Source organism: Mercurialis annua, linkage group LG2, assembly GCF_937616625.2.
Source record: "Mercurialis annua linkage group LG2, ddMerAnnu1.2, whole genome shotgun sequence".
Classification (NCBI taxonomy): Eukaryota; Viridiplantae; Streptophyta; class Magnoliopsida; order Malpighiales; family Euphorbiaceae; genus Mercurialis; species Mercurialis annua.
In genome coordinates this window covers 44,479,068-44,493,310 of record NC_065571.1, presented here as the reverse complement: position 1 = coordinate 44,493,310, position 14,243 = coordinate 44,479,068, and the positions used below count along the sequence as shown (strand labels likewise).

Here is a 14,243-nt window from a genome sequence, read left to right as displayed (position 1 = left end):
CCGAAAAATAGGTATCTGCAATACTATTTAGGTTAAATGACTAAAAAAGACCAATTTTTTTATGAAAGTTTCACAAAAGTCCAAATCTTTCAATTTTATCCAATTTATCCGGAAAACGCATGATTTCTTTTCAATTATATCCAACTACACAATTTTGCTTATTTGGCGCTGGTGTGGCACATTGCCACATCAACGCCACATAGGCGCCACATGAGCAAAATTGTGTAATTTGACATAATTGAAACGAAATCATGTGCAAATTGAATAAAATTGAAAAGTTTGGATTTTTATAAAACTTTTATAAAGGTTTAACCTTTTTTGATCATTTGGTCTACTATTTATACATAAGTGACATATTTGAATTTTTTCATATACGAAAGGCATATCTGCATTTTGTATACATAAGGGTATTTTTGAACCTTTTTATATATGAAGGGCAATTGATTAATTATTTTTGGGCAATATTTGAACCGTTTCATACATGAAGGGCAAACTTGAACCACATGCCAAACATTGAGGGCATATTTAAACCGTCTCAAGTTCAATAAGCCATATCAGATTCCGCTTAAATAAGGATGAACGATTTTTTTAAACATTGTTATAATCTTAATTGAGTTTTTTTAACATTAACTGTGTTTTAGTAACTTTCTAAACATAGAGGGCCAACTAGATCCTCATGCCAAACGTAGAGGGCATATATGATTCTTTTGCCAAAAATAAAAATTGCAGTCAAGTGACGGTTTTATTCGGGACAGCGTGTAGACTCACACTAGCAACCAAACGCCGAGATTAGGTTTTCTGAGTCTTCACTTCCACAGTACTGTATAATCAAAACACAAGCAAACACCTTTATCAGTAGAAATCCAAAACCCTTACAGATAAAATCTTAAAAGGAATTTAAAAGTAACGAATAATGGCGTCAAAATTCGGTTTAGCTGGCGGCATACCGGAGCGGCGGGTTCGACCGATTTGGGATGCGATTGATTCGCGGCAGTTTAAGAACGCGCTCAAATTGTCAACTGCACTTCTTTCTAAATACCCTAATTTACCTTATGCTCTTGTAAGATAGTCACTCATTATCATTATTTATTCAAATAAAATTTTATCTTATATGAATTTGATGATTGAATTTGAACTCCTTTTTCTTTGGATTTTTCAGGCACTTAAAGCATTGATTTTAGAAAGGATGGGGAAATCCGATGAAGCGTTATCAATATGTTTAAATGCGAAGGAGTTTTTGTATAAGAATGATTCCTTGTTAGTGGATGATCTTACTCTCAGTACTATGCAGATTGTTTTTCAACGACTTGACCACTGTCAGTATGCTTCTTCTTTTATTTTATTTATTTTGTTATGATGCTTTGCTATGTAACATTGTTGTTTAACTGTTTTTCGACTTTTGGTCAGTGGATTTGGCAACTAGCTGTTATGAGTATGCTTGTTCAAAATTTCCGAATAATTTGGAATTAATGATGGGGCTTTTCAACTGTTATGTACGAGAATATTCTTTCGTCAAGCAGCAGCAGGTTGCTTTCTCTTTCTTGCCTTGTGGTTTATTTAGTAAATACTTAAGAATTACTAATTGCTATTTGTCATTATCTGCAGACAGCTATCAAAATGTACAAGCTTGTTGGTGAAGAAAGGTTTTTGCTTTGGGCCGTTTGTAGTATTCAGCTACAGGTTTCTAATTTACTTCCCTGCTTCAATTCCCCCCTATTGTTTTTGCTGTATTGACTATGCTGTTTCCCCCCTTTAAAAACTGAAATGCATGTGGTAATGTATACATGTTTTTTTGTTACATAACTTGGATTGCATGATTTGTATACTGAGGCGCCGAGACTGAATGTTTTGGCTTCATGATCAGTATGTTAGATTTTTTAGTCATTTTACAAGCCCCATTATGGTCTGTGTCACTCAAGATTGAACAATCTGCGTCTTACCTGGCTCTAATTCCCATAAAAGCCAACTCCGAATTGATAAAGAAGAAATGTTTTAAAGAAAATCTTTAATCAAATATTTTCGAATCTCAATGCAGTATTAATTGCTGTAAAGACAAACCTGGTTTGAGGTTTGAAACATTGCAATAGTTTTGTTGAAAGGATCTAAAAAGTTAAGTGGTTGAGTGCTTGTCCTTGATGTCTCTGCCAGAAGACTATTAGAAATAATAACTAGCAGAAGAGACAAATTAGAGTGATTGGCGCAGCTAATTAAGCTGTTTCATTATGTCTATGAATATATTATTTTTTTGTTCAGCAAGCAGTTTGTAAAAGCAAAATGAACTTTATTTTAGTTTGGATTAGATTCTTGAATTCAGGAATTGGTAAGATATGGATACCAGGAGAACTTTTTTCAGCTGATTTGAATTGTTTAAGACATTCAAGCTGTTAGCACCTTCAGTTGAGATAATGCTGTTGTAATTCATGTTATCAAATTCTTGATTTACATGAAAAGAATTTTCTGTTGTACTTCCATTTTGATTAATATAGTTACCTGTCATTTCAGTTCTACCTATTGATATATACACTTCATATGTACACTAGGTTTTGTTGTGCATTTCAGCTTGTTTTTCTTCAGTCAGTTTGGTTTTATTTCTCTTACCTGGCGATTCTTATTGCTCTCATTAGAATAGTTGTGAGGAATTTTTCACGCATGGCTTCATAACTTTATTAATATTTGTTAGCTATCTATAATTTAATCTATGATGTGGATATGATTTCCTCTATAACCAATTTGTACTTACATATTTTGTTATAGGCCATGTTTAAATACGCAGGAGAAAGTTGTTATGTAAAAGACTTGGCAAGTGACCTAGTGTTATGTATATATCTATATATAGTCCTGGATAATCAAGTAGTTTCTTAGTTGCTCAGAGAAATTTTTAAGGATGCATGGATTTCAAAAGTGTCATAATATTTTGACAAACTAGAAAATCACCAGCTTTCTTGTATTTACCTTCCAAAATATTTTTTTTAGATGAAGATGTCTTAGCAAAGCTTACCTTTTATATAGTGAAACTGCATTTTGTCATCCATTAGTAATTCTTTGATACAAAAGTTTGGTGTTCCAATGTATTTATGTGTTTTTAATTGAGAAGGTTTGGAATGCTTTTATCTGTAAATTTTTGCTATCTTATTGTCATTATGCTTCTAAAAATAGTTTTCAGCTCTAAGTTCTAACCCTTCCTCTTCTTTGTGAATCTGAATATTTTGGCTATTGTTTTTGGGATATTTCATTAGGATGCCTGATCCAGAATAACACGGGACTATCTCCATTGTTTTCATAAATTTCAGAAATCGACATGCTTTCTCTACAAATTTTATGCACTTTGTTAGTTGTTCCCAACGGACTTTAGTATGTTTGTCTGTTGATGACAATTCTTTTTTCCTGCTGGAATGTATGTTATTTTTCTTGTTTTTATTTTGTTGCTTTGACTCGTGATAGGTATTTTGCGGGAATGGGGGAGAGAAATTGTTACTCTTAGCTGAAGGCTTACTTAAGAAGCATGTTGCTTCCCACAGCTTGCATGAACCTGAAGGTGCCTTTTTCCATCTTGCCAATTTCCATGTAATTTTTTGTGTATGCTGTTCAGTTCCTTACTAAAGGCCTGCAATCTCATGCAGCTCTTATTGTCTATATCTCCATATTGGAACAGCAAGCAAAGTATGGCGACGCATTGGAAATCCTTTCTGGGAAATTAGGACCACTTCTAGTTATTGAAGTTGATAAACTACGCGTGCAGGTATTTTCTAAAGCTTTATTCATTGTTGTTTTTATTTTTATTAATGATTTTTGTTGCAAAAGATTTTGCTAATAATTAAAGATATTGCATTGCCGAATTGACTCAGTTTTCAAACTGTCTGTTATTAGTTTTGGGTTTGGGATTCTTATCTGTCTTACTTTTATCCAATCTCTTTAGGGAAAGAATGCGTCCGTTTTTATATGTCTGTTGGCTTTACCTTTTTTTAAAAGTTTGCCAATAAATCAGAATTCTGGTAGAGAATAGGGCATACGAGATTATAACCAAAACATATGATTGGACTAAGCTTTGAGCAGTGGACAAGTTAGGTTCATAAAGGAGGATATAATTTGGAAAAATTAAGAAATACCACTAAGATTGTTGAAGCTGATAAAAATTTCTTTACAACCAAGCTTTGATTTGGAAGGAAAGACCTTCAATTGTATTACTTGTAAAAAAATTAACGGGAGAAATCAGTTCTAAAGTTAATAGGGGCTAAACAACCCTTTTTTTTAATAATGGGGGCCAAATGAAAGCAGTCCCAAAACGGGACATCGTCTCTCTCAATGCTTCCTCTATAAAAAACCTAAATCCAGGGTATCATTCTCTATTGTGATTCACTCAGGCTTTCTCTTCTACTTGTCATTCTCTTCTTGTAACTCAATGCCTTTACTTTCTCAGATTTTTCTCTATTCTTTCTCTTCTTATGTTATGCATTCATGACTTGATTTTTAACCTTTTGATGTTACTTCGATTATTGGTAAAAGATGGCAATGCAAAGCATTAATTCATAAGAAGAGGAATATGACAATAAGATGGTTTGTTCTAATATCAACTGAAGTTGCCTCTTTGTCTTTACAGTTTGTTATAATGACGTTACAATGAACTTCTGTATTTATGTTTTCAAATAGTACTACCTAAAAATTGAAAACATATTGAGACTCTCATCACTTAAATGCATACCTGCCCTTATTTCTTGGGATTTAGCCCCATTGCGTAGTTCACCAATATACACCTAACGTCCTGAATGTACAGAGTCTTATAATTAGAGGGCTAGAAAATACCTTTTTAATTCAATAACCTAAAATGGTACTGTATTCTTTGGCTGTGTTAAGAGGCGTATATTGTGAAACTGTAACGTCATTTATGACATAATGAAACCGACCCCTTATGTTGCAAATTAAATTTTTCTGAAGGATTTATATGAAACCTTTAAATTTGTCATTGTCTTGTCTTGTGGTAGTGGCTTCTGAACATGTATTATATTTTTTGATAGGTTGGGTATTATTTGATTTTATTGTAATTTCTATTACTTTTAAGTTTCCTTATCAACCTGTACTCTTTGACTTTAAGTTGACAGGGTAGGCTGCTTGCTCAGTCAGGTGACTATGCTGCTGGAGCCAGTGTTTATCAAAACATTTTAGAATTATGGTATGCTTGCAACTGAGCAGTTTTATTACTTCTATATATGACTTCAACGTTGAATATTTTCGTAATTCATTTGTAGGCATCTTGAGCATATAATTATGTAGTTAGCTCTAATTGTTATCTTCAGATAACGTTATTAACATTGAAATAAATTTTGATAGAGAGACCAGATTTTGCAACCAATAGACAATATCTGAAGATCAGATTTTCTGTCATGATAATAACCAAAAATGAAAAATGATAAGCCTTTTGAAGTCTGGTATACTGACTTGATACTGAATTTTTGATATGGGTTGAAATTTAACTTCTCATCAAATGACTTTATAATCCTTGGCCTTGTATGGATCAATTATCCATGGCACTTGAAAAAAGATGTACCCTTGAATGTTTCCTTTTTTCAACCCCTTAAAAAAATTCTATTTTTACAGTAATTTAATTTCCATGCTTTATCCTCAAAGCCACATTGTGAAAATTTTCTATACTTCAGCTGTTCAAATGAATTCAACTTTATCGATCTCCTTTAGAATGTATCAATTTCTTAGCTCTTATCCTAAATTGTTAGGGATTCAATACTGTGCCTTATAAAAGTTCAACAAGGTGATTAAAAATATATAGATGATTAGTATCCTAACAGATAGACTAAAGTTAAATACATATAATTCACTTTTAGAAAAGTAAGAAGTCAATTGTATAATTATGAAACATGCACTGCTGTGCTATTTTTTGAAATGAAGTTATAGAATACATTTGTTGTTTTGTTTGCTTATTATGTATGTTCTGAAATTTAAATTTAAATTTTCATTTTCAATCTATATCTAATTTCTTTGATCGTTGTAGTATCAGTTTTCTGTTTTATGTTGAGGTTGTTAAGAAAAATATTTATTTTGGATTATGAGATTATAAGTGATTGCCATAAATGATAATTGTGATTGCTTTCTCTTAATTCACAAGCCTGATTTTTCCAGATTTTCTTCCGTATTTTTTCAGTTCTTATGGTAGATGAATTTAAGTCTTATGTCTTACGCTGAGCGCTTGAATAGGCATACCGGTCTTTACTCAAGTTTCATTCATAAAAATAATTTGAGATCTCATGCTTAGAGTTTGTAATTGAGATCATTATTCCTTGTCTCCTTTAGGTTCTTGTATCTTTTCATTTTTCTAATTTTGCAATTATTTTATTGCTGTTAATGTTGTTCCTTTTTTATGGCAGCCCTGACGATTGGGAGTGTTTCCTGCATTATCTAGGCTGTATGCTGGAGGATGACAGCAGCTGGAGTAGTGGAGCAGATAATAATCCAGTTCATTACCCTAAATTTTTGGACTGCAAAGTCTCTCATTTAGCAGATGATGTGGTGCATGTTTAAATCTTTGAACTCGATAGCCATTGCTGTATTTCCTTCATACAATACAATCTTTTGAAGCAGAGTTTGATAGGTGTAATTTGGATATGCAGTTTGATTCTCGTTTATCAGATGCGTCAATTTTTGTGCAAAAGCTACTGGTGGATGCCAATAACGGTTTTGTTAGGTGTCCACACTTGGCAATTCTTGAAATTGAAAGGAGGCGGCACTTATATGGAAAAGCTAATGATGATGAGATAATGGAGGCTCTAATGCAATATTTTTACAAGTATGTAAAAGCAGCATAAAACTTTATTTAATTATTGAAAATGCAAGTTGCTTATACTTAATATATCTTCTTTTGTTCATTCTAGTGATTGAACCATATCACATTAGGGTTTTCCATTCTCTGGGTACAGGTTTGGTCACTTGGCCTGCTTCACTTCTGATGTTGAGGTGTTCCTTCTAATCTTAACTACGGAGAAAAGGATGGAATTTGTTGAGAAGCTTACAAAATGTTCCAATACCCTTTCAACAATCCCAGCTAAGGTGCTTGGGCAGTCAATAACAGTATTCAAAATACAACTGTTGGTTGGAAATATAGACAAGCTTCCAGTTGTTGGTGCGTTTCTTTCTTACATACATTTGCACGAGTGCAGGCACCTGTTCACTTTTATGGACTGTCACACATCCAATGCATGACATCCTTCCTATAAATTGTTCTCATCTATTTGATGCCTGGCTTTGTGCCATTATAATTTAAGTGGAAAATTACCTTAGAAGAGTGATTAGCCATCAAATGTATCTATTATTTTTTTATATGTGGGTGTTATTCAGGAAGTATTTACTGTCATATGCCGACATGATCTAGGATGCACATGTATTCCATAAGGACATGTGTACGACACGTTTCTGTAGTTGGACTTTGATAATCTTTTATTTAGTGAACATTTCTTGTATACAGCAGGGGGCTGATTTGAAATTTTAAAATCAGTTCAAATAGTAATTAAAGTCCCTTTAATTTGTGGCATTCTATAAATCAAATTTTAATATTTTTAGTCCATTATTTTGTATCATTGAATGCTTATACTCAATTGCTGAAGATCTTTGACTAAATTAAGAGATTTTAAGACACTGCAATGGGGCTAAGTTACTTTGAATTTTTGTTTTAAATATATTTTGACAAGGTATATAGTACTTTTATTGAAATTAAACTAAATATATTTCTTACCATTTATTTTGTTTCATTAATTTAAACAATTTCTTTTTAAATTAAATTTAATACATCTATGTACTTTTAATTAGGATGTCAGGTGTCCCTATTGTCTCATTTTCAAATTTTTGAGATTAGTTGTGTCAAGCTATCTGCCTCTGCATTGTCCCGTATCTGTGATCTGTGCTGTGTCGGTGCTTCAAAGCATTCTCATTTTCTTCTAAATCCTTATTCAGTTCACTTCTTAATTCCTTTATTATTTTTTCTTTCTAGTGCTTGTTTTATGTTTTCACCAATTAAGCATAAAAGAAATAGAATGAACATGAGATGTATGTGAATGATTTGGTTCTCTTGCACAGAACTTGAGGGTTTTGCTAGACAAATGGTGGAGATTTTTTGGAAAAGTATTCCACTTGCGAAGGACTTGGATCCACAAGAGAGTATGCATGGAGAAGAGCTGCTATCTATGATATGCAATGTATTGGTTCAGGTATGACATTTGGTGTAATGGGCAATGGTTAATATCAATGTACATATTTGTGGTTTCAATGCTTGAGGTGAGACCATTTTTATAGATTGACTCATTGATTGTAGATGGTCTTTAGGGGTTCCTCACTGAAATTCTGCCTGGCATTGGCTCCTTAAGTCTGACCTGCTTCTTGTCAAGACTTTTGACTTCTAAGTATGTTCAGTTAGGTCAGGTGATGTTAGGTAGTTACTGTATGACAACTAAAATTCAGTACTTGTAATTGTTGCAGCATCTTAGTGTGGGAGAAGGCCAGGAAGGATACTGTATTTGGGAATTGATTCAAATAGAAATGAACATGCTTGAGAAAGTGATATCAGACAATGAAAAGTAATTGATGTTAAATGATGAAGAATAATGATAATTGATGATGAATGATAAAGATCGAGGGTAGGTGTAGTGCTTATCTAGGCTGTGCTACATTTTGAGTTGGCGCTTGTTCTGTGGTATACTATTTTTAGTTTTTATTAAATGAATTCATTACATAGGTTAGTAAATTCTTCTACTCAGATGGAAACTGTAAGGCCAACTTCTAACTAAAAATTAGCTCTTCTATTTGTATATTGATTTTCTTTCCTTTTGTTCAGTTATTCTGGCGGACAGGGCATTTCGGCTACTTCATGGAGGCAATTATGGTTTTGGAGTTTGGGCTGACTATCCGACGGTAAGTGGAGATATTCTTTTGCTTTTGCTTCTTTAATGATGGTTTAGTGGAATGTCAACCATTCATATAGCAGCTTTTGAGCTTTGTGATTATTTTGTTATTGTTCAAAGATGTATTATTTATGTAGCCTTGTTCTGTTGTTCACTAGGGAGGCTATAGAAGTTACCTGTTGTTAACAATGGGAAGTCCTCGCAACTTTTTGTTGCCAAAAGGAATGAGTAGATCCTAGATACTGGCTACTTGAAATTATTAGTTGTCTTGTGCAGTTATTCAGGCAATCACACTAAAAGAGGTCCAAGGCAATTGTATTTAGAATTTGGGTGAATGCTGAATTGAGTCAACACAATTAAAGTTGTATAATGCTGAAATTTTACTAGCTCTCTCTATGAATATGAAACAATACAAAGTTTAGTATTTTTAGACTCAATGAAACTCTAATACTATTAGAATTAGTAATCCTAAACTAGTAATTCTCTTGCAGTCTTACTCATCTTTACTTAGAGGACATGACCAAACCATTTGAATTGAGCTCTTGCTAATTTATAACATGGTTATATTTCAATACTTATATTTTAAAACCCTCAAGGTTTGAATTTGTCATGTTATCTTTTAAATGGTTAGCATGAGAACTGAGATCAGTAGAAAGAACTGAATGCAGCAGTCGTAGGACATTACAGCTTTGCAGGAAGTACTTACATTTTGAAAGCTAACTTTGTGATTTTTGTCATATTTGGCAGATTTGTATGGCAATACAAAATATTATTGCTGCACTTGTACTCGCACTTAGGTGCTGTCTCATTAGCTTATGAAAGGTAAATTAGTTGATTTAGTATGTCTTTAATCTAAGTAGTTAATAGTGATCTTATTGTTGCCTCTCCCTAAATTTAACACTTCAGTTTCTGCTTTGTTTTAAATCAGTCAACTCTTTGAATTTTCCATTCTGTTTAGGTATAAATCAATGGACGTGAAGAATATATTAACGGAAACTATTTCACACCATATTCTTCCCCATATGTTGCCATCTCCTCTGTGGGTTGATTCAAGTAATCTGCTACAAGATTATCTGAGATTTATGGATGACCACTTCAGGGAATCTGCAGATCTTACATTTTTAGCATATCGCCATAGAAATTATTCAAAGGTATTTGAAATGTTGCTTGATGCTTCTTGTGTCTCTGCATGTATCATAAAAAAATGATGCTAGTAACTTCTGGAACAAATTACTTTGAGGTCCCTGAGGTATATCATAATTAACAGTTTGATACCTCATGAAAAGTCTACTTAATGGTCCCTCAGTTCCAATTCTGTTTACTATTAGGCTCCTCCGTTAATTTCAACATTTGCTTTCAAATGATTCGGTACCCCACCTTTAATTTCGTGAACGATTTGGTCCCTCATTTTTAATTTTATTAAATGATTTGGTACCTCACTTTTAAACGATTTGGTACCTCAGTTTTAGTTCCGTTAAACGATTTAGTCTCTCAAATTAACGGAAGAGTCTCTCAGTTAACGGGATTAAAACTAAAGGACCAGACTTTTGAAACAAGAGATACCAAACTGTTAATTATGCTACCTTACTTTTAAACGATTTGGTACCTCAATTTTAGTTTCTTTAAACGATTTACTCCCTCAAATTAACGGAAGGGTCTCTCAGTTAATGGAATTAAAACTAAAGGACCATTAAATAGACTTTTGAAGCAAGAGGTACCAAACTGTTAATTATGCTATACCTCAAGGACCCCAACGTAATTTGCTCTAACTTCTATATATGATCCGTGAACATATCAGAGTTTTATTTCCAAAGGTATATGAAATGTTGCTTGATGCTTCTTGTGTCTATGCGCATGTATCATAAAAAATTGATGCCAGTAACTTGATATCATAATTTTATTTTCAACTATTTTTAAATAATTTAATTTTTTTTGATTGTTTGTTTGATTACCGTCTTCATTTCATTATAGCCCATTATTTACATAAATTGTTTGTACATCTTTCACTCTTTATGGGAGTAGTTATATATTTTGAGATTGAGCATTACATTATGATGCATATATCTGTGTAACGAAGCAAATTGTGTGGCTTGTGTCAGGTAATTGAGTTTGTGCAGTTTAAAGAACGATTGCAACGATCCAATCAGTATCTAAATGCAAAAGTTGAGACATCGATATTACAGCTAAAGCAAAGAGCTGATAACATTGAAGAAGAAGAGGTACTTATTTTTCCTCCCTCAAAACATTAAATGGCCGTTCTTTTATGTATTTGATGACCAATGCGAGTATTCTCCCTTCCAGGGAATTCTTGATAGCCTGGATTCTGGGATTTACTTTGTAGAGCTTTCAAATGAGATCAGATCAAAAAATTTAACCTTCAATGAAGATTTTCAAACACGGCCGTGGTGGACTCCGGCTCCAGAAAAGAATTATCTTTTAGGTTAGCATTTGCTGCACCTTACTTTAAATTGCGTTGATTAATTACAATTCCTTGGCAAGGGACAAGTTCATTTGGTAGCATATTGTGTTCAATGGGAAATATAGGATGCTTGATTACTTCATGGTCTTCCAATTCAATTGATATTTCAGTAGCTGCTGTAGCTGCAGTTCCTTTTTTTTAAAACATAGAGTTAACTAAAAGTGAAAACGTTGTTAAAAGTTTCTTTTCCTGTAAGTTGGATGCCATAGTTTATCTAATGGCATTACTTGCATATTTCTTTCAGGTCTTAGTACCTTAATCATGTACAAGCATGTTGTTGGTAAAGATATTTGGATGAAATCTTGTTCAATGTCTGAATAGCTGTATTTTGGTAAGGAAAAGCTCCAATATATAGCGTTCAGAATTAACAGTTTTCAAGTGTTCCTGGCTTTATTAATATCCCACATCTTCTTTTACTGTTCTGCCAATTGTGGGAGGATTCAGATAGTTTCAGTTGCTTTTTTGAAGTATAAGGTGGACCTTATAATTTTTCTTAAGATGAATGAGAGTATACTTTGTTGGGAAGTGTCTCTGTCCTTTTCACTTGTTATTACTCTTTGCGTTCACTTTTTCTTTTGGGTGAAACTCCAATTCAGTTTATGATTTTGGTAGCTTATGTTTATCTTCAGCAGCACTGGTGTTGTAATGGTTGGGGGCTTTGTTGTCTTATTTCCTGATGATTTCTCTTTGATGTTCTGTTCACCTTTTTGTTGGTATTTATCTTTCCTAGGTCCATTTGAAGGAATTTCCTATTACCCTAAAGAGAACATGGTATGAAGTGCCTCTCTACATATATATATATATATATATATATATATATATATATATTTTTGCAGATACTGCAATATTTTATAGGTTTTATGTCTTTCTAATGCTTATGTTCATTTCATCATCCATCATAATATAGACAAAAGAACGAGAAGAGAATGTGAGAAGAGTTATTGAAAAGAAGTCTCTTCTCCCTCGAATGATCTATTTGTCTATCCAAAGTACCACAGTATCGTATAAGGAGAATGGGTCTATATCTGAGTCTAAAATCTCCTCAGAGTTGAAGTTTTTGCTTGAGCGTTATGCAAAGATGCTGGGGTACTCTTTAACTGATGCAATAGAAGTGGTTATGGGAGCTTCTACTGGCCTAAAATCATCTGAGGTATAACCAATCTATTCACTTTATGCATATTTGGTTTTCTGCACTTGATCTTTGTTGAATTCAGTGCGACTGATGCTTTATGATATGTTCATTGATTATGCTTTTTTTATTATTCATCTATAACAAGACAAATGTAATTTGTGCTGGTTTGTACCTATTTCCACATGAAGCTTGAACTGTATTTTTGTGCACATGCAATTCGAGAATTTTTTTGAGGTGCGAAGATGGGTTAAACTCGAGAATTCTTTAGGTACTATAATTTTTGTAGTTAGTATAGTAAGATGTAACTGAAATGGTACCTTGTAGATATAAAGTTGCACCTGGAAAATGATATTTATTGCTTTTGGTAAATGTATGCCATTTTTGTGAACAAGATGTGCACTTCATTGGAGTATGGTCTTTTGCTAACTAGACAGATTGTATTAACAAATTCAGTGTTCAATTTAAAAATTTGCTAAACTAAAATTGCAAAATTTAGTTATCCTTCCTCTGATGCAATGCTTGCCCTTGATGCAGGCTTTTGGCTCAGACACGATTGACTGGCTTAACTTTTCTGTGTTCTTGAATGCCTGGAACTTGAATTCCCATGAGCTCTCACATCCTGATGACGATCGAGGGGGGCGTGGTATTTGGCATAATGTGGATACTTTACTGGCGATGTATATTTTAGAGAAGACCAGATCAATGGGGTCTCTTATTAGCTCGCCAAGGGGTGATCTTCCAGTTTTAGTTCAATTGATTACGGAACCATTGGCTTGGCATGGTCTTGTACTGCAGTCCTGTGTCCGAGCATCACTTCCTTCTGGAAAGAAGAAGAAGAAAAGTGGGCCTACAGAGCATTCAACCTCACTACTTTGCGGTATAATTCAAGATTCAATAAATTCTTCGGCGGGCATAGTTGAAGAGGTTGCAAAGTGGATACAGGAACAGATTAACAAAGCAGAGGATGAGGTTGTGGATAATATACTCTCCTCTCTTGGGAAAAAGGAACAGGATGAAGGGCCTGGTCAGGTTTTCCACCTTCTGGAGAAGTTTACCTCATCAATTGACGAGGTTCAGCTTGGCAGCCGCATCTCCCAAGCATTAAATTTATGGAGTCCTGTTGATGTTGCAAGGAAGATAGTGATAGGTAACTCTACAGTATTATCCGAGTTTCTGCGTATTTGTGAATCCAAAATCAAGTTGTTGCACAAATTGAAACATCAGATTGCTCAAGTCTGAAGAGATATATTGCAAGATGAAATCAAGGTCTCTTCCTGTATTTCTTGTTACGCGAGCGCGGCATTTATCTGGTTTGCTATTATTGTAGTCTTCGTGTCTAGGGGATGGATGTTTCAAATTTTGTCCTGTTTCCCTTTTCTTAGTGATTTTTTTATCTGCAGATTTTCATGCCAGCTTTGTCTCTGGCAGTAGCTGCTTCTCTTTAAGCAGTAATGGAAATTTTTGTGCAAGAGTTAGCTTGATGTAGTGTAGAGAAGATTGTTTGGAATTCTTGTGGACTCGCACAGGTTTCTAATTTTGTTCCTCGAGTGATTTATTGTAACAATGCATCAATGTATTATTTGGTTGATTGTTAATAAACAGAGTGCAAGTATTTAATTTGTTCTCTATTAAATAATTGTTTTGTAGTAGGGTGTGATGTATTATTTGGTTGATTGTTAATAAACAGAGTGCAAGTATTTAATTTGTTCTCTATTAAATAATTGTTTTGTAGTAG

The 14,243-nt window shown here is 33.6% G+C and overlaps 1 protein-coding gene across 2 annotated transcripts; it reads left to right on the top strand.

Moving 5' to 3' along the window:
- Positions 1–781: 781 nt before the first annotated feature.
- LOC126668844 (N-terminal acetyltransferase B complex auxiliary subunit NAA25) lies at positions 782–14,125 on the top strand. Of its 2 annotated transcripts, XM_050362052.2 has the most exons (19): positions 782–1,060; positions 1,160–1,316; positions 1,408–1,526; positions 1,606–1,680; positions 3,442–3,535; positions 3,621–3,739; positions 5,097–5,167; positions 6,375–6,516; positions 6,618–6,793; positions 6,924–7,126; positions 8,077–8,207; positions 8,831–8,907; positions 9,645–9,719; positions 9,856–10,048; positions 10,997–11,116; positions 11,199–11,337; positions 12,107–12,147; positions 12,284–12,526; positions 13,043–14,125. In XM_050362052.2, the coding sequence occupies exons 1-19, from the start codon at positions 914–916 to the stop codon at positions 13,745–13,747; spliced, it is 3,027 nt and encodes a 1,008-aa protein (XP_050218009.1). In that variant the 5' UTR covers positions 782–913; the 3' UTR covers positions 13,748–14,125. The 2 variants fall into 2 exon arrangements, with proteins under 2 accessions (XP_050218009.1, XP_050218010.1); XM_050362053.1 differs by lacking the exons at positions 782–1,060; positions 1,160–1,316; positions 1,408–1,526 and having other exon boundaries at positions 3,653–3,739.
- The last annotated feature ends 118 nt before the right edge of the window (positions 14,126–14,243 follow it).

Excerpts from the sequence above, each read along its gene's own strand:
- LOC126668844 (XM_050362052.2), top strand. The coding sequence starts at position 914 with ATGGCGTCAAAATTCGGTTTAGCTGGCGGCATACCGGAGCGGCGGGTT. Across the intron at positions 6,517-6,617 it reads CTCATTTAGCAGATGATGTG|TTTGATTCTCGTTTATCAGA; the intron begins GTGCATGTTTAA and ends TTGGATATGCAG. Across the intron at positions 11,117-11,198 it reads ATAACATTGAAGAAGAAGAG|GGAATTCTTGATAGCCTGGA; the intron begins GTACTTATTTTT and ends TCTCCCTTCCAG.